At 28.9% G+C, this 21,035-nt stretch overlaps 1 protein-coding gene across 1 annotated transcript in view; it reads right to left on the bottom strand.

The window, feature by feature from the left end:
- LOC111622459 (ribose-phosphate pyrophosphokinase 1) overlaps positions 1–21,035 on the bottom strand; it is a 48,037-nt gene that overhangs the window by 5,482 nt on the left and 21,520 nt on the right. Inside the window, exon 6 of the mRNA XM_023364832.1 lies at positions 13,853–14,012. Coding sequence (XP_023220600.1) covers positions 13,853–14,012 — 160 coding nt within the window. The remainder of the gene's footprint in view (positions 1–13,852; positions 14,013–21,035) is intronic.

Here is a 21,035-nt window from a genome sequence, read left to right as displayed (position 1 = left end):
TTAGCTTGATTGTACCAAATCTGTTCAGCCAAACTCCATGAAAATTGGTTTATATACCAGGGGTGGCCAAGCTTCTTGATAGTCCGAGCCATTTTTCAAAATTTGAAATTTTTCGCGAGCTGCAATTAAATACGTATTAAAAAGGTATGCAACAAATTCCAGAATTATATCCGTAACAAGAGTGATACAAATTGTTTCTTCCAGAGCACAATGTCAGCTGTCCATTGCAATGACAGTTTACAAATTCAAAATCGGTCTGGAGTCGGTCGATAACGGACGATTACGCCACTGTTTATGTTCGTTCGCGCAGTTTTCCATGAGTCATATCATTCTTAACTTGGACGGAAATGAAATTTGTTACAACGTTGCACTTAATCTTTCATATTTGTTGTTAGTAATTTAAAAGACATTTTGAAACACATACGGAACAATAATAATTTTTTAAAATATAATAACACAAAAATGAAAAGGGAACTCGGGTACATTTATCGAGAGCCACAAATAATCATTCAAAGAGCCGCATGCAGCTCGCGAGCCGCAGGTTGGCCACCCCTGTTATATACTATTCAAAGCATGGAGATTTTGATTTCTGTAATAAAAGTTTTTACTTTAGATTTTTACCATTACGGGGAAAATGGTGCTGTATGTAGAGTAAATAAGATGTGGTAAAGAAAACAAAAGGTAACAGTTGATAGTTTTTATTCTGACTCAATTACAAATACAGTTCAACATGATGGCATTGCACATGTTCTGAAAACTGGATTTGATGATCCACATTTTCCACTGCAGAGCATAGCATATCTCCACCTGAAAGCTTGGTACCAAGAACATGTGCATCGGTGATGTGCAGTGACATTTGAAGATGGGGAAGCTGTTGTGGCCAACCTGGCAACATTTCATCATGTCCCCAGATTTAGTCTTTTGTCTCCCTCTTGAGTTCATTCTTACCACATGCATTGTACTGGTGCCAGTCTTTGTACTCAAGTTCCAAATAAAATTATTTTATTTTTTATAAGATCTGCGATTATTTGGTCTAAAATCCAAACTGTGTTTCCATTAAAAATTTTAAACAAATACTGTACTGGATATGACAAAAATAAACAGTTTATTTATTTTAATACTAAAATAGATAATCAACATGAAACAGATATAAAAACAAAGTTTTTATTATTTTTTATAAATTAATTCTATTTGGCAATTTTTTCTGCAAAGCCATTAATTACTTTATCATAAAAATCGCTTGTTGTCGATTCCATCAAAGTATTTAACAGCTCTTTTTCTATTAAAAGCAATGCCAGTTGATGACAATCTTTCCTCTGACTGTGTTCCTTGCAAATGTATGAATTTGCTTCATGGTTGAAAAACTGCACTCAACAGAGGCACTCTTAGATAGTACTGTAAATATTAATGATATTAAATTATATAATTCTTTTAGTACATCTTTGTTCAGATTGTCATTCATTATAATATTTTTATGTCTAAGAGTGACATAAAAAATTGCAGTTAACTACGTATTTAGATAAATCAAAAAATTCACCATAAAATTCACTTAAAGAATTAAAACTCACTTCAGAAAATTGTTTTTCATATTTAAAATTATTAATATCTAAAAGTGATAAAAATTCTAAAGATTTTACGTCTGAAAATCTGTAAATATAATTATAATTAAAAGAAAATGATAACTAAATATAGCTTTGTAAAGAAACATACATAAAAATAACAAAGTATTTTTTACTTTTTAAATCTTAAAACAATGCACTTAGTCAAATAGCTCCCTACGAGTGGCTAATGGATAGAATCATTGAAAGCATTATATAATATTTTGGTGTGTAGTATCCATGAACTAAACTGCATGAGGTTTGTTGTTCTGTAAAGTGCATGCGTGAATGCGTATAATTCAGTGGCGTGCCGTCATTGAAAGCGGTGGAAGCGCCACTTTCCTTGTATTTTCTAAAAAATAAATTAATTTTAATTATATGAAAATAATCGCACAATATTTTATTATAACCGCATTATGTATCTTATTACAAATTTCTATACTACATGTGAAAAAAAAAATAAGATTGCTATTGTATATTTGAATATTAGTGGCGGAGTGGAAGCACTGTATTGTCAGCTTTCAAACAGCCAGATTTGCGCATGCACTTTACAGAACATCAACCTCACCCGGTTTAGCTGGTGGAAGCCTAGGACCTTGGGTGGAAGTTACATACGTATAATGCTTCCAATTCTATCCAGGACCAGTTCTGGGCTGTTAGCCACCTGCCTGCTAGATATTTGGCCACCCTTGCCCGATTATGTGAATTATGAGTAGATTTATAACTTAACCCAACCAATAAGAATTTACTAGTATGTTTTTATGATAGTTCTGTATAGTTGACAGGAGTTTTAAAAAATCCATTAAAATATTTGATATTTTTATTCCACTCTCCCATTTTATATTACTTACGGATTTCAATGTTAAACCAGTGATATTACGATTTCATATGTCCCATCATTAAGGGGATGCAGAAAAAACGTGTACAATTCTTGTACAATGTTAAAAAATTAACTGTTACTTTGGTAGCATCATTTACAACTAAATTTAATGAATGAGAGAGATGCACGAGGTACAGAAAAAGCTCTAGAATTTATTTTCCTTAAATTTACGATTTACTGTAAGTATCCGTTGTCATAAAAATTTGTCTTTCCACTTTTTCCCACGACTACAAATATTCAAGTACAAAATAACTGGTTTTGACTTATTTCTACTTAAGAAATAGTTAAATAATTAAGTGACTAGGGAATTGGGGACACAAATAAAATGCTGCTAAAAGAGCTGCAATTTTACTTAAACAAAAGCTTAACCAAGTACAGTGTGGACTGATTTCTTCGTAATATTAGATGTAATAAAGACAGAAATATTTCCAGTTCAATGAAAGTAACTAAAAGTTGTAAATTTTGGAAATTTCCATGGACACCAGGTCTTAAAACGAATTAGTTAGAAAACAAATGACTATTAAGTTTAACAAATTTAGATTTTTACAGCTATGGTAAGAAATGTTTAAAATCTACAATAACACTGTCGTGTCCTTTGAAATATACTAGTGATGCGACAAAAGAGGCATTTGACATTAACAGGTATCAGCACCCTCGGGATTTGGCATGCATGCACATACTGCACACCTACCAAGATCGTCTCTGATTCCATCCATTAGCCACTGGTAGGGAGCCATTTTAACTAAGTGGATTGTTTTAATATTTAAAAAGTAAAGAATATTTTATGTTATTTTTATGTACGTTAATTGTATATCCATCGCACATTTTATTTTAACAAGTAAGTTTTTATAATTTTATTTTTAATTTTAGCCCTTATATTATAGCTAGCAATTTAGAATGTAATTGTGATATCGAAAATTTATTTCAAAAAGTTTTGGCTCGAGACCATATAATGAAAAAGAAAAAATTTGTTCGACATTTTCATGATAAAATTTATGAAGATATAAAATGGCTTTGTGGATGCATAAAAATGCAAAATTTGTTTTGTTGGCCTTGCCTACTATTTTCAAATAAAATTAGTGTGTAGAATGAGATTGGCTTTGACGATTTAAATAATTTGAGTAAAGCTGGCAAAAGACACGAAAATTGTAAATCTCAAATTGATTCTTTTGTAAAATTGAAGCAATTTGGAAATCAAAATAGAATAGAATTTAACATTAGTACACAATATAAAATAAATATTGAAAATTATAACAAAGTTACAGCTAATATATTATATTTAAATTAGTAGATGTTATCAAAGCAAAAATTGGTATTGAGGGCATAGAGAATCTATTAAATCTAATATAACAAAGGTAATTATATTGAACTTGCTTATTTATTAAGTGTGTTAGATAATCTATTAATTAAAAATACATTTAGAGACGTCTACGGTTTTTATTGGCTTATCAAACAAATGAATACGAATGGACCCTAGACCAGGGGTGGCCAACAGTTTTTGCCCCCAGGCCGAATTGGAAAGAAAACTTTTTCCACATGCTGAACCAGAGGCTGCCCTAGGAAGATTTTAAGGTGGTGCAAGATCTCATTGTGGTGTCACCCCGTAGAGACTAAATTGTACATAGAGATTGTAGATACATTTTTCACATTATCATGCTTTATCAACACTCTACACTGTACTTACGAGATTTGTAATGGAGGGTTAACTCTAAACGCACAGTGACATGTTGACCCTATTTTTTTAGGCATCAGAATTTTTCATCGAGCTATTCGGACTTCAATAGCTAATACTGAAAGATTGGGCAGGCCACATAAATTTATTAGACAGGCGGATCTGGCCCACGGGCCATATGTTGGCCATGCCTGCCATAGACCATCACTGACTGACTGCTCCTGGAAGTCGGCTTCTTACATAAACACAGCTTCCCTATCAAATGTCACGGCATGCCACTGGTATAATTTACACCATTCAAATATTTTCACCGTAGAAGCTGTCCTGTACTGACAATACAGTGCTTCCATTGGGAATATGCATATACAAATTTATATTCATATAAACAATAGCAAACTTATCCATTGTTTTTCACATGTATAGAAATTTGAAATAAAATACATACTGCAATTATAATAAAATATTAATTTTAAGTAATTCAAAGTACATTAAAATATGAAAATAATCCCACAATATATATTTATAGAAAATACAAGAAAGGCGATGCTTCCACAGCTTCCATGGATGGCACGCCACTGATGTGGATAGTTTAGAACTTTAAAGGATTGAATAAAGCTTTGTGACATAAATCATAGACATATGCCAAGTTCCACAGCAGAAAATGCAATTTGTAGAATTCAGTTTTTGAAACGTGCAAGGCCAACATGTTGAACCATATTTGTAATTGAATCATAATAAAAACTATCATCAACCTTTTGTTTTCTTTACCACATCTTCTGTACTCCACATACAACACCATTTCCTTCCTAATAGCAAAAATCTGAAATAAAAACTTTTATTACAGAAATCAAATTCCCATGGTCTTAATAGTATGCACACTAATTTTGGTTGCATTTGGCTGAACAGATTTTGTACAATCAAGCTCAAAATGTCTTCTTTAATAACAGCTACCCAATATAATAAATTTAAAAAATAATTCATCTTTAAAATAATAAAATAGATAAAAGAATAATATAAATAGAAATATAATATAAGAGCCTATTTAATTTAAGATATTATCAATAATTAGAAAAGAAATAATCTGACAACTTAAAAATTGTTTCACTATAATAGAAAATCCATCCGTAAATAAAATTACTGACAGTTTAACTCAATGAATCAAAACACAATTATATTGATAAATTTTTTACAAAAAAATATTAATATGAAATTTTATAATAAAAATCTAATTAAACCCAAAAAAAATTATATAAACAAAAACAGAAAAAAGTTTTTTATTGATAAAATTTTATTGCTGCAGGGAATAAGAAAGTAAGTTAAAGAAGAATATAGATAATATGGTTTTGGAGAGATTGAGTTAAGCATTAAGATATAATGTTTAAATACATTACTAACTTTACTTAATAAAAGAAACAAATTTAACATGTTCTCACAAATTACAATTACATAAAACAATTTTATTAAACATGACCAAGTAAATGAAATGAGAACACAAATTCAGGCATACATGCTGAAGAGAAAGATAAAGTAAAAGTTACACAATTACATATATAAAGTATCAGAATATTTCAGATTTTTTTTGTTTTGTTTTTGTAATTTTAACTCTATTATAGCATCATTTTTTCAATTCTAACATTTGTTTAATTTTACTCATGTACAATTTACTCATTTTAATTTTGATATATATTTTGAATTTATTTTAATGACAGAATATAAAAGAAATACTTTATAAATTAAAGAAACTTTTGATTTTAATAAATTATAAGTTTATGAATTATAACAAATTATAAATTTACACAGTAAATTTTATGCTATAAAATATAAATTAGTAAAAAAAAACTTTTCAAAACACTACAAAGGAAATTTAAAATTAAATAGTTCAAAAATGTTTAAAAATGAATTAATTTCAATATTTTAATTAATATTTGAGGTAAAAAAGATATAGCAACAAAGTTTTATGAAATAAATAAAACTATTTGCTTTAAAAGTATTACACAGAGTGCAAAAATTACACTATTTGATTTATTTATACTACTTATATTTTGCATACTGTATTTTACACTCAAATTAAAATTTTTTTTGATTTTTCCATCAGCATTCTTATCACTGCATTTGAAATATATTACCTGTAATAACATACATATATGCTAATACCTGTAGATAAATAATATAACTCTAAACTGATTTTATCAGTTTCCTTAGTTGAATGAAATTTCATTTAAAGAGATACAAAAGCAAAACAATCACTGACTTCAAGTAAATAAATAAATAACACAAAATGGAACTTTATTTTACATATCTAATAATGTTACTTAAGGTGAATCATAAATTTAAACCAAATGATCTTTTGTATAACCAGCTATATTCATAACATTGTATGTATTAAAATTGAACTATTTTATAACAATATTATTATAATAAAACCTGAATAAAATGGAAACCTAGCTAAATGGAAAAAACTCACTGAAAGGGAACAATTTTCTATGTCAAATCTTACTATAAACCAGTTTTATATTTATTTTACTATTTGTAATGTTTTTATACTTACAAATTTTAGTGTCCATGTAGTTAAAACAGATTTAAATAAATTGTTCTGATATCTATCTTTATGTCTAAAATTATCACAAGTAAAAACAAGATTGTATAGTGAAAAATAGTGTAAAAGTAAAAAGTATTAAAAGCATCAAAGAATATGCAATATTTGATACAATATACCAAATGTAAGCTTTTATAAAACAGTAAGCTGTCTAATTTACTGTTAATCTAATCTCAATTGGCCAAAATTAAGCAAGTTTACTTAAAAATCAATTAACATTATTCTATTAAATCAATTTTGCTATATTACTATTCTATTCAATCAGTCAATAAAAAAAAAATGTCAAATAGAATTTCGGCATTTGGTTGATGTTTAGCTATATTATATATTGGATTTAGCAATGCTTGTAGAAATATCTATACTCATCATAAATTAATTTATTTACAAACTAAACAACATTATTCAAGTACAGTACTGTACATATTCATTTAGTACACTATATTTAGAAATCAATATTAATACAAAAATCATGAAAAATGAAAGCAAGTCCTTCCTGGAAGCCAATAAATGATCTCACTGAGAGTAAACTATATCACTAGGATTGCCAGTAGGCCATATAGCCAGGCAGCAGTAATATAAGATACATGTAGTTCTGCTCATTTTGAATTCTGCAGTCTATCAATAATCATAATCGATAAAAAAAAACTGTTATTAAACATAATGCTTTGTTAATGTGAAATGCAGTGAAAACATTAACCAAAAAACATATCTGAAAAGAACATTTTATAAACATGAAAATAAGATAAAAACATAATGGAGTACTTTAACCTCAATACGATTTTGTAGTTCAGAAAGTCCTAATAGAATCATTGTTTACAAAAATTGCTTTTGACCAGTGGGGATTTTCTATGAAAATAGGTGACAAAAACCCACAATAATCTTCAATTTGGAAAAATGTACACAGTCAACCATCTCTCCATTTTTTTAATTCTGCAATTTTAGAAGGATGTAAGGAGCAAATATAACTGACAAGGAACATGCTGGTATGTCCCAATCAAGTTACAAGCATCACTTTTGAGGCCTACCAGATGTGCTTGCTGGTACTTCAGATAGACCCTCTTGTTCAATCTATGGTTAAGACAATCAAAAATAAATATAATAAATAAATATATTTATGAATAAAAGAAACTCAAAAAGGTTCTTTTCTGGGGTTTTGAGTTCTGACTAATATTTATCCTTGTTTACTGAACTTTTAAAATAATTGTTGTTTTAGAATTTATTGTTCTTTATACAGTACAAATCTGTGAATCAAGAGTCAAACATTTCCAGTTTTGGATACTTTTATTTAAAAATAGTATTGGAAAATTTTATTTGAAAATTTGAATAATAAAATATAATAAACCTGTGATATTCTAATAAAATAAACATTTTATAAAATCCAAAAAGTATGATGTAAAATATCAATTTTATAAGAAATAACTACCTTTTTTTAACTAGTAAAAATCTTTTAATGCGCTAAACTTAAATATTTTAATCAGTGACATCATAAGAAATATAATTAATTATTTTCCATTTAAAAATGTGTCTTGTATGATTTGGAAGAGTTTTATCTTTCTTTAAATATCTATTACAGTTGATAGATAAAATAAAATAAATGGAATATTTTGATAATTAGCTGATGATTATTATCTTACATTGTATGTAAAAAAATTGATTTAACATTAAATTAATCGAATTATTATTCTTAGAAACAAAAACTTTTATATGTAGGATGAAAATCAAAAATTAAGGTGGAGTCAATTAAAACATTTAGATAACTAAAGTAGTTATAGAATTTATAAGAAGCAGTTTATCAAATATTTTATCACTCTGCTCTTAAATGATATTTTTAGTGATTTTAGAATATGTAATTATGAAAATAATAATCACAAAAAAGAAATGAAAAAATTAGTTTATTTCCATATTCAATAATTGGACTGAAATGTGAAAATTTTCTTAACAATCATTTGTGTCAGATATGAAATTGTCTCTATTTTCTAAAATATGACTATCCTCTAAGAAGAAACTATTGATCAATAATTCATAACTCCAAGATCATACAGTATTACTAAATTGAACCACTAAAAAACAAAACAGTCCTAGACTTATTAATATTCAATGCAATATAAAATATGATCAAACTTTTCTCATATCTTTCATCTATATTATTTTAAATTATAATAAACCAGAATTAATAATTATTTTTAGTTAGAAGTTAATAATAATCACAAAACTTCAAAAAAAATAAATCCTTGATAAATTCTTGATATTAGAGATTCTTACATACCGTTTAATTGATTTTAAGATGAGTGAAATCAAAATTAACATTATAAACTTACAAAGTAGAAATGCATTGGTTCTAAAATAGTCCATTTATTGGTGGTAAATATAAAAATTAAATTGTGCTAAGTACACAATTATATTAAATTTATTTTAAAGGATAATAGTGAATAATTAATTTGTTATAAAACTGTTTATTTATGATATTAAAGTTTTTGAAAAAGACAAATTCAATTCTATAGATATATTCAAAAAAATCCATAGCAATATGATTTTTTTTTTTTTTTGAATTTATCTATAGAATTGAATTTGTCATCAGATTCTAGTTTTTTAATTACTACAAAAAGTCAACAAAATATATATAATTTTGTTGACTTTTTGATCTTTTGCAGCCCTCATATCATAGAATCTACAGATCACCACATAAGTTTGATTATTATTTATTTCAAACTAGCAGATAAGCCCGGCGTTGCTTGGACAAAAAGTAACAATAGCAAAGATTAAGATTATTACATTACAGCCAATCTTACCTGTTTTCATAGAATGCAAAAATTAGGTTCCCCTGTTTCCAGACTAATTAGAAAATTTTTAGATGGGTCTAAAATTATGTTCGATTTAATGCAAAAAACCACATCTGCGCCTGTAAATCTTGCACGTTGCTTTCTCTTAACACTTCCATTCTTAACACTTCTATTGTTACTTAACACTTCCATTGTTGAAGCCTTAATCCTGTCCCTTTCCCCATGGGGGAAATTTCGAAAAATCCCTTCTTAGTGTGCATTCTCGTGACGTACCCTAACTGTGTACCAAATTTCAAGTTTCAACTCCTAACCATGCTGAAATTCTAATGATGAAATGCTCATATACACGCGCGCCATCTAACATAGGATAAATGTACTATGCCAGAAACCTTTGCGGGAGTGTATTAAACAACTTCCCAAAGTTTCATGGCAATCGTACTATGCCAGAAACCTTCGCGGGAGTATATTAACTCTTAGTGATTTCATGTGTTGTTATTTGGCAGTTTGCTTCAATCAGTACCTTTATTTTGTTTTCATTGGCTTCAACTGGCCATCCAGAACATGATGCATCTTCAATATTGAAATTGCCAGAACAAAATTTTGTAAACCAGTTTTGGCACTGTCTTTCTCTCAACACATCATCTCCATACATGTACCACAATTTTTTCCTTGCTTGAACAGTATTTTGATTTTTCGGTAATAAAAAAGCAAAATATGTTGAAAATGATACTTTCAACCTTCCATGTTTGATGGGAACAAAAAATAAACAATTGCACAAAATCGAACAAAATTTTTTACAAATAAGCCTTAAAACGCTAGCTGTCAAAATATATAATGATAATACGGTTTAGAATGAAAATGGCAGGAAAAATACGACTAATCCATCTAGAGGTAAAAAAAACAAACTTACTTTCCGAACAACCTAATAGATTTATAATATAGTACAAATAGTCTAAAATAAAACATATCATTTTATAAAAAATAAATAAAACTGGTAATCTACTGACTATTTGATTATTAAAACATATTATAGGTCAATTGATCAATCAATAAAAGTGTAAGCAATGCATTCTAATATTTATGAAAATAATGAATTATGAAAATTATTTATTTATTTACAGAAAGATCAAAAGATAAACAAACTAATACAATTAATAATAAATTTATACACACACAATAATAAAATATTGTCTATACATAAATTTCATTTTATTTTTGTTAGAATAACAATGTTCAGGTACCATTTGAAAATAACCAAACTTTATATATACTGGATGTTCATCTAAACATCTGTCCAGGGCAAGAGAGATCTTTCCAGTATTACATGAATGTAAGCATGGGGTGCATGATTGTTCCAGTGCTGAAATAACCAATACTTAAATGTCTTTCCAGAGGCAAAACATTAATTAATTTAAAAGATAACATTAAGCAGTGTGTTCCACAAATAGATGATACCCTAAATAACATTTAAAAATCTTAAATGTGACAGTGGATGAACAGCTAATGACTTGCTATTGGCACAACTACAGCAGGTTTGATACCAGCACAATGGTGCACCACCTCATTCCCAGACAGGTATCATTCAACAGCTTGCAGAATGGTTTGGCAACCACTACATAGGACAACCTGGCCCTGTTCCATGACTGGGTTGTTCTATGTAGTGGTGTCCTGTTCTATGGCCGAAACACTCCCAGACTTGGACCCCTGTGGGTCTTTTCTGCAGAATTGCCTAAAAGCATTGGTAGAGCCCACAATCCTTCATGTCCTTCAATACGGAGACTGATCAAGTTGAAATGATTAGAATTAGAACAGAATTATTTTCAATGAATTGTAATTTGTAATTTATATATTTTAAGTTAAATATGTTTGAATAGATAAATTATCTTTACATAAGCCTGTATATTTAAAACTTACCTAAAATATTGAAAATTCAGGATCATCTTTCTTAATTTCTTTTATAAAATAATAAGAGTTTCCATTCTCTCTTCTTCTTGAATTAATTAACTGCACATACTCTAACTTTTCTACAAATTAGGTTTCACTTTCGCTACTTTCAAAACTTTACTTTAAACTTCACGTACCAAAAGCACATGCACAATTCCTTTTTGCTCCTTTGAAGTATAAACACTTATAAAAAGAGAATAATAGAAAAGAGAAGAAACACATTCTCACAAAATGTGAACAGCCGCAATGCTAAATCATCTTAAATTTATTCTCTTCAGTTATTTTAGCACTGTAATATTTGTGCACCACGTGCTTACACTCATGCAATAAAACTTTTGAGTGACATTTTATTTTTTAGCAATAAAACACATTAATATTTTATTTAGTATTTTTTATAAATGAAATTTGATTGTATCTTGTAGGTATATTTGTATTAAAGATGACTATGTAAATTAAATGACATTTAACAATATAAAATTTAATTTATACCAAAAATAAATATATTTGTATTATATTCAATATTATAATTGAAGTATGGATAATTCATATTTTTCAAATTTCCATAATTTTAATATGTAAAGTATTTTACATGAAAATTTCATTTTTTATTATTAATTTGTAATTGTTTAAAAAGCTACCCAATTTAATATAATCTATTATCTAATAAGTGTTAAGATTTAATTATAAACTTTTTAAATCAATACCCAAAAAAAGTTCAATCCAATAATATTTATTTTGACATTTTGTTCAGCAAGATTACAATGATGATTTTAACAATGCTTCATATATTTAACCTGTTGACATCCTTCTTTATTTATTAAAAAACTGATTTTGCATTCAAATTTTTAGAATAAGTGGCAATTCTAAATACATATTATATTTAATATATTTCAAACATTTCTTTAAAATGTAAGAGTTGAATTCTGTTAAGTTTCTATTTTTTAAATTGATTTTCAAAAAAGCAAAAAATTAATATGTCAATTTATAAATTTCTGTCTAGATTTTTAAATTATTTAATGATAAAATCAAATTACTCAATATATTTCAGAATAAATACAGTATTTGCATCATTTTGTTTACATTTTATGAAAGGAAGCAAATTTAAAAATCTGTATTTGAATATCCTACAATTTATCCAGCATCCAAATACAGGTAACCCCCGTATAACACGGTAGTTACGTTCCAAAAAATTGCCGTGTTATGCGAATCCGTGTTATACGAAACAAAGAACTAATACGAAAAGGAGGGTTAGGTTCCAAAAATTAAAAAACATGCTAGTATATTTTCATAATTAAGATAAATATCTTCATTAAAATTTTTTTAAGTGATACATATTAATATAAATTAAACAATGTTTTCTTCGTCATCACTAAAAACACTATTAATTAACCGAGAGCGTTTTCTTTTTGGCAAGTTATCCTTATCCTCTGAGCATTTTTCTGCATTATCTTCAGATCCATGCTTTACCTTTTGCAAAATGTATGTAATTTTAGATTGCTTGCTTCTAGTTAAAAGGTCTTTATAAATTTCCTTATATGGTGCTAAGCACTTATGAAGAATAAAGCAAGTATGGAATAAGGGAAAAACATTCGGCAACATCAGAAGCAGAAGCGTCGCGATCTGGCAACATTGAAACAAGTTTCGAGAAGGACCACGTGTATCGACAGAAGGCGAGAAGAGAAAATTTACGTACTTAAGTACTAATAGTTCACGAAAATAATAATTTTCGTGAACTATTATTACTTAAGTATGTAAAAATTTATTACAGTTCCTGTTGTTCGAGGGTTTTACCCAATTCTCGAACCGTGTCAGAGTGAATCCGTGCTATAAAAGTACCGTGTTGTACGGGGGATGGTACCAATTCTCGAACCGTGTTAGAGTGAATTCGTGCTATAGAAGTGCCGTGTTATACGGGGGTTACCTGTAGTTATTTTCTTACGTTATCTTATGAAAAATTGTATTAGTTTCATTTTAAACTTTATTTATATGAAACAGATTTCTGTTGATGGAGATGGAATCTGAGTTTCCATTCAATTAAGCAAACAAAACTTTAGTAACTATTATTTATTAGAGGATCATTTACTTTAATCAAAATTACTGCTATAGAAAATTACAACTTAATATTACTGCAATATATACTATTTTTTGATTCTTTATTTACAGTTTACAGTGTAAATAAAGAATCAAAAAACAATGTTTAATATGAAGTCAATAAAATTTTGATCAAGACAAATGATAATAGACTAATTCTGGGAAAATCATGGCATTCAGTTATGGATGTCAACAAGTTTTTGATATTCATTGATTTACACATTAAATTAATAATTTTTAATTTCTTAATATAATTTTTTAAAAATAAAAAATTTGGTGTGTATTAATTACCTGTACTTTTGAACATTCTTTCATATGTTGTTCTTGAGGTATAGTGTTGGTTACGACAACAGCATCAAAACAAGCATTGTTAATACGAGAAATGGCAGGACCAGAAAATATACCATGTGTTAAGATAGCATAAACCCTACTTGCACCTGCTTCCATTAATCTAAACAAACAAAATAGTTAAATTTAAATGAAAATTTAAACATTATTTTAATAAATAACATTAAAATAGAAAAAAAAACACATTTTATTAAAAATGTCCCATATTAATATTATATTCCAATTCATTTTAGAATACATTTATATTTTCTCTATTCAATTTAAAGCTTTTCAATATTTTTTAAACAATANCCTGAATAAAATTCAAAAGTTTGGTGTTAAAATGTTAACAAATGTCTGATAGGACAGTTAAATTCTCACCTTTAGAAAATAAAAACCGACACAAAACTTAATGAGTGCCCAACAGTCTCACAAAGACTATAAAAAATTATTTGTCAGAAAGGTAAACAAAAAGCTGGAATTACAATGGAGAGTTTCAAAGTTCAGAGGAATACTATCTGATTAGTAACAGGTTGAGCATCAATGTGAACATCTCATGTGGTTCAAAAGATTTCGAATTGTTATCTGGAGACAAGGGAAAACCAATCAGTACTCATCAGTATATATAAGCATATGTTATAACTATCAACAGTTATTACAATGTTGATTGAGGATGCATCTAGCACCCACATCCTGTAAACATCTCTCAAGGCACTCAACTAGCTCTGTCATCAGTTAGGTGATCATAATGTATTTTTTGCCTTATATATAATAATGAAATGCATTTTAGGTTGTAAATAGGGCAATAATCATTTCAATTGTGTGATAACCCTTCAAGAGAATTATGTCTTATGTATTTTAGAAAGTATAATGTATTAAATATTATTCCATAGAAAATTCTCAAATTATTTTTTTTGTATTTCAAATGGATTTCTTATTGTCCTATAAGATAAACAGTTTGTGTTCAATCTGTTTATCTTATATGTTGTTTAATCTGTGAGAAATCTGCAAGAGATACTTTCCTACATCCCAAAGATTGGAAAAGTAATTAATCAGACCAAAAACAAAATTTTTATTTTATTCAATTTAAATAAATGTGACAATCACTGCATAGTAGCTGTTTTTTGAATAAAATAAATTAGTAAACTCATTTGTCAACTTAAATGAATAAAAAACTGCTCACTTTCATACTAGAAGAGAATGAAAAAGTTTCAATACTTTATTCATTTTATATTTCTGAAATTATTAATAGAATAATTTTTTGTTATTGAAGAAAAAAAAATCTCAAAAATTCCATTTTCCCATTCAAAAAAGAAATAAAGACTAGACAGAAAAAAATATGAAAAATTACCATCACTTAAACATTGACTAATCATTGAAAAATATAATTCACTTCATTAGAGTCTTTTTTTTTCTAAGACTTGTACTAATAGTATATTCCAGTTTTGAAACAGTATCTCTTATACTTATATGAAAGAAATTAAGATTTAATGACTACTGTGGGTGATCAGTTAACAAACATAATCTGTTCCAAGGCTGTGTTCGCTATCCGAATTGTTCGTTAACTGATTATCGATTTATCATAGGTTTTTATGGGAATTTAATTAATTCATTCTGGAAACTCCAAAAAATAAAAAATCATATACTTTCTTACCATGTTTATTTATATGTAATAATAAAAATACATATATACATAGTCTTGCATTTTTATCAGTCATGTTGTTTTTCCATTTGTGGGACATTAAAGAATCTGTCCAATTTAGATTGCTTTTCTTTCTTCAGGATTTTTTGGAAGTAATTAATAACATTGTCATTGTAGACATCCTCTATTAACCTCAACTTGGTTTAAATGCCATTCTAAGACTGTTGTTCTGACATCCTCACATTTCTTCAAAAGATCTTTAATAGCAGATGTTGGCATTGATCCTCTTTCGTCTTCCTTTTTTTCAGAAGAAAACACATCTTGCTGAGTTTCTTGGAGTTCTTCTGTTGTCAGATCAGTTTCAGGTTCCAGTATGAGCTCTTCAATGTCATCTTCATTCACCTCCAATTCCAGATCTCTAGCAGTTGTCACAATTTCATCCATAATTTCAGGGACATCACTTTGTCTCCCTGAATGCAGGAGAGACACAGCTTCTGCCAGACAGAATTCAACTGTCATTGAGTGATTTCTGACCACACATTTTGAATGAGTTGTATAGCTAGCTTCAAGAATATCAAAATTTTTCTTCCAAAATGTTTTTAATGTCATCATTGAGGAGAACTGGCATGCTTCAAAACACTGATGAAACAGTGCTCAAATGTACAATTTCTTGAAACCTGCAATAACTTCTTGATCCATTAGTTAAATCAACAAAGTATGGTATTCAGAGGCAGAAACTGAACTGTCAGGGAAAGTCTTCCAGCAAATTATTTTCAAGGTCTTTTGTGTGTCCTGGTGCATTGCCCAATAGCAACAATGCTTTCAATGGCAATTCATTGGCCTGAAGGTAATCCTTAATGCTTGGAGCACAAACTTCAAACAGCCATTCTTTGAAAAGAGCCTGTGTGACCCATGCCCTTTTATTCAATCTCCACATCACTGGCAGTCTTTCTTTAATTACAAAATTTTTTTTGGGTGCTCTAGGGTTCTCAGCGTGATAGACAAGAAGCGGGATAAGCTTCTTATCACCACTAGCTTTAGCTCCCAAAAGTAACATCAATCTGTCTTTCATGGGTTTATACCCAGAAATATTTTTTCTGTCTTTTGTGATGTAGGTATGTTAGGCATGTGCTTCCAAAATAAACCAGTTCGTTCACAATTGAAAATTCGTTGTGGCCAATATCCTTCTTTTTTTAATGAATTTTTCAAATTTGAGACAGAACTTCTCAGCTTCTTTATCTGCACTAGCAGACTCACCGTGAATTATGACATGTTTAATGCCAGATCTGCTTCTAAACTTTGCAAACCATCCAGTGGTAGCCTTGAATTCTATCTCCTCGTATGACAAAAGTGCAATTTGTTTCTTCAGTTCTTCAAAAATTTCTCTAGCTTTCTCTTGAATGATAGTATACTAGTTACATCTCTTTTCATTTCCCTTTCTATTATCCAAATTAAAAGCAATCTCTTCATTTTTTTTTTTCATGGAGAGCACATCTTTGTTTCTCAGATGTAACTTTCATTACTCTTTTAGCTCCTTGAGTTTTCTTGATTATATCTTTCTAAGCTAAGATTGTGCCTACTGTAGATTTGTTCAAGCCATACTGCCTAGCAGCATCAGACATCTGCCCACTCTTTACCTTGGCTATTATCTCTTGCTTGGTTTCTATAGTGAGCACGGTTCTTGACACTCACTCTTTTTAGGCTCCATAATATTATCAATATCTTTTTGAAATTAAAAGTTCAGAAAAGCACTCACAAAAATTCAGAAAACAGAAATTGACTAGCGCACAAAAGAATTATGTAAATGTGAAGCCTGAATAAAATTCAAAAGTTTGGTGTTAAAATGTTAACAAATGTCTGATAGGACAGTTAAATTCTCACCTTTAGAAAATAAAAACCGACACAAAACTTAATGAGTGCCCAACAGTCTCACAAAGACTATAAAAAATTATTTGTCAGAAAGGTAAACAAAAAGCTGGAATTACAATGGAGAGTTTCAAAGTTCAGAGGAATACTATCTGATTAGTAACAGGTTGAGCATCAATGTGAACATCTCATGTGGTTCAAAAGATTTCGAATTGTTATCTGGAGACAAGGGAAAACCAATCAGTACTCATCAGTATATATAAGCATATGTTATAACTATCAACAGTTATTACAATGTTGATTGAGGATGCATCTAGCACCCACATCCTGTAAACATCTCTCAAGGCACTCAACTAGCTATCACAAACCTCAGCAAGGCCAGTATGTATAAACTATGCTTAAATATATGGAAAGAGGAGATCAGACCAGAGATCCGGGTAGCATAATTGGCAATGCATCTGCACAGTAAGCAGGAGTTGCGGGCTCGAGTCCTACTCTGAGCCGATTCTTTTCTTCCAGTAGTTCTAAATTATTTAAATTATTTAATTAAAATTATAATTATTAAATTTATTAAGAGATGGCACCTAATGTCTCCCTCTAGTACCAAAAATTGTTAGCAGATATCTAGCCTGATAACCTATGGCATTAGCTGGATTGTAGTTTACAAGAATTTACTATTGAAAGTAGAACTCATTTCCCATTAAACATTCAACATGTGTCAAATAGCAACAATGCTGCAGAATAGTTAGTCCAAGAATTTACCACTAAACATTCTACATAGTTTTCTACAATCTCTAATAATGATTCTGCCTGAAGAGGGCAGTTTTAGACTGTCGAAAGTGTTTGCAAAATAAATTATTTTTTCATAACATCTACATAAAAAAAATAATGTATATCACTGTCTGTCAATGTTATGAAAAAATAATTTATTTTCAAGTACTTTTGACAGTCTAAAACTGTCCTCTTCAGGTAGAATCATTATTAGAGATTCCAGAAAACAAGACATTTGAATTCAAGAAAAAGAATCCACACATCAACCAACATTTTTTCAAAATTGTTTGTCTTGCATATGCATGAAAATTTAAATTGTACATTAACACAAAATATGATGAAATGTAAAATAAAACATCAAGAATATATAAATTAAAATAAAGTACATAAAAAATAATGAATTAAATAGTCATTATTAGTTATTAAACAAAAACAAACATATAGTGGTGTTACTATCACTACAAGGTGTTTTATCAGGAACTATGTGATTTAGAACCTTAGAAGGCTAAACAACGCTGTCCACAACTCCAGTATATCCAGCATGTGAGAGTTGCACAATGACAACATTGAGATATAAAGTGATTCCCATATAAATATCGTTTTTTGACCCCTACATCTTTTTAGAAGGAAAACTTGTAAACAAATTGGTTCAAAGTTACTTTCTATCGCTTTTTTAGCTAACTCTGTTGTATATCACTGTCTGTCATAATGCTAACAGACAGTGATATATGTTATTCTTTTTATATTAATATTTGGTGTGTATAACTGCTTAAAATTTCTTTAAACATTCTACATGTCAAAATCCTACAACAGCAGCAAAACTGCAAAATAGTTAGTCCACGAATTCATTGATTATGTCTTGTATTTATTACAATAAATTAAAAAACTATTCCGCAACATTATCTAATAAATACACAAATCTTTTGTAAAAATGTTTTGTTATTGTATTATTTGTGAGAAGTTTATTTTAAATAGTAAAATCAAGCCAGTTTGGCTTTTCATTAATACAAATAGTTCATTATAATTGCAATTTTCTTTTCAAACTTAATTCATTCATAAAACAGATATTCTTAAATTTTATTAGAATCTCTCTCATATGTTTGGAACAATATGATAAATATTTTAAAATAGCAAGTTATCTTTAGAAAAATCCAATTAATATTCGATGATATACAAACAGAAATCAATTACACTTTCATACAATTATAATACAGTAGAACCTCATAATCCATATTAATTGGGGTCTAAGCCTGTTTGGATTAGCTAGTGTTTCAGATTATCAAAAATTTTTTTTCAAAGTATTTGCTAATGTTAATGTGGAGTTTCTTAATACACTATTAGTTGTATGAATCTGTTGTATTACTTCAGATAACCAATACGCAAGTCAGTTTTTTGAGAATTGACAAACTTAGTTCACATATGTGGAAGTTTTCAATCTCTGTCCATGAGCAAGTGTATGACTGTATAGGTAGGAGAGATAAGAGACTAGGTCTTTATTTTCTGTTCCAACAAATTTTAAAACTTATTTTGAGAATTTGTATACACTATATACTCTGAGTAGTGCAAAGTAAGCACAACAACCACATATTTTGTTTAAAGAAACGTTTGTCTAGATTTTTTTGCCCGTTCAAATTAACCAGAATTTCAGGCTACTGGAATTCAGATTAAAAAAGTCCTACATAATTGTTTATTATTAAGTTGACATAACATTGGAATATATTAATATACATCACTTTTAGAAAAATAGTTATCAAAACATTTTATAATCAAAGAAATTCCAACCTAATAAGCCAGATATTGAATTACAGTAATGTTTCCCATGTAATTACCTCATCCAAAATTACAAACTACAGTAGACCCCCTATAAAACGGATTCGTATATAATGGTGAAAACATTGTGACTGTATTCGTATAAACACGTTAAAAGAGACTCGTATGATATGGTAAAACATCATCGCCAACTAGTGTCACAACAGGATTGGTCGAATCTAGACCAATAGTGGATATTACACAAACCATTGAGTTTAAACGAGCAGCGGACCTACTAAAACCATTTATTATTTAACGTCCATAAAAATTATATTTATATTAATGATGTCTCCAAAGTTCAATGAATTTTTCACAGAAAAATAATTTATCAGGAAACATGCGCCCGCCGTTCGATGCACCACTCCACGACGAAAACAAGCTTAAGCAATGGCATCATCAAACAGTGCACACTTGGTAATCCTACAATTTTTTGTTTATAGCATAGTTTATATAGATTATTCTCAAAAAATTATACATACAGTCGACCCCCCTATAATTACGATTCCTATAAAACTGCAAAAAAATTGTGACGGTATCCGTAAAAAAGGTAAAAAACTCCTATAATTATGTAAAATGTCATCGGGCAGCTGAACTACTTTCCCGCTGTCCATAGCGCCACGCTACGGAGAGATTTCTATCATCTGGACAGTATTATATAAATTATATATAAATTAGGTACTGTACATATAATTATATATTAATCTATATATATAAAAACGAGTGTGTGTGTGTGTGTGTGTCCTTCATGCATTACCACACCGTTTATCCGATTGCCGTGAAACTTTGGGAAGTTGTTTAATATACTCTGGCGAAGGTTTGTGGCATAGTACGATTGCCATAAAACTTCGGAAACTTTTTTTAATTTTTTAATACACTCCCGCAAAGTACATTTATCCTACGATAGATGGCGTGCGTTTACACAAGCATTCGCGCACAGTGTGTTCGATCGATTTCAAATTGTGAAGACCATTTCCCCCCTTCAAAAAATATCTCTATATATGCATTTGTGAACTGTTATTTACGATATTTATAATAATTTTTGTTTAATCACTTTATTTC

The sequence above is a fragment of the Centruroides sculpturatus genome, unplaced genomic scaffold (genome assembly GCF_000671375.1).
Source record: "Centruroides sculpturatus isolate CEXI.00-Female unplaced genomic scaffold, Cexi_2.0 scaffold150, whole genome shotgun sequence".
Classification (NCBI taxonomy): Eukaryota; Metazoa; Arthropoda; class Arachnida; order Scorpiones; family Buthidae; genus Centruroides; species Centruroides sculpturatus.
This window is presented reverse-complemented; position numbering and strand designations above follow the sequence as displayed.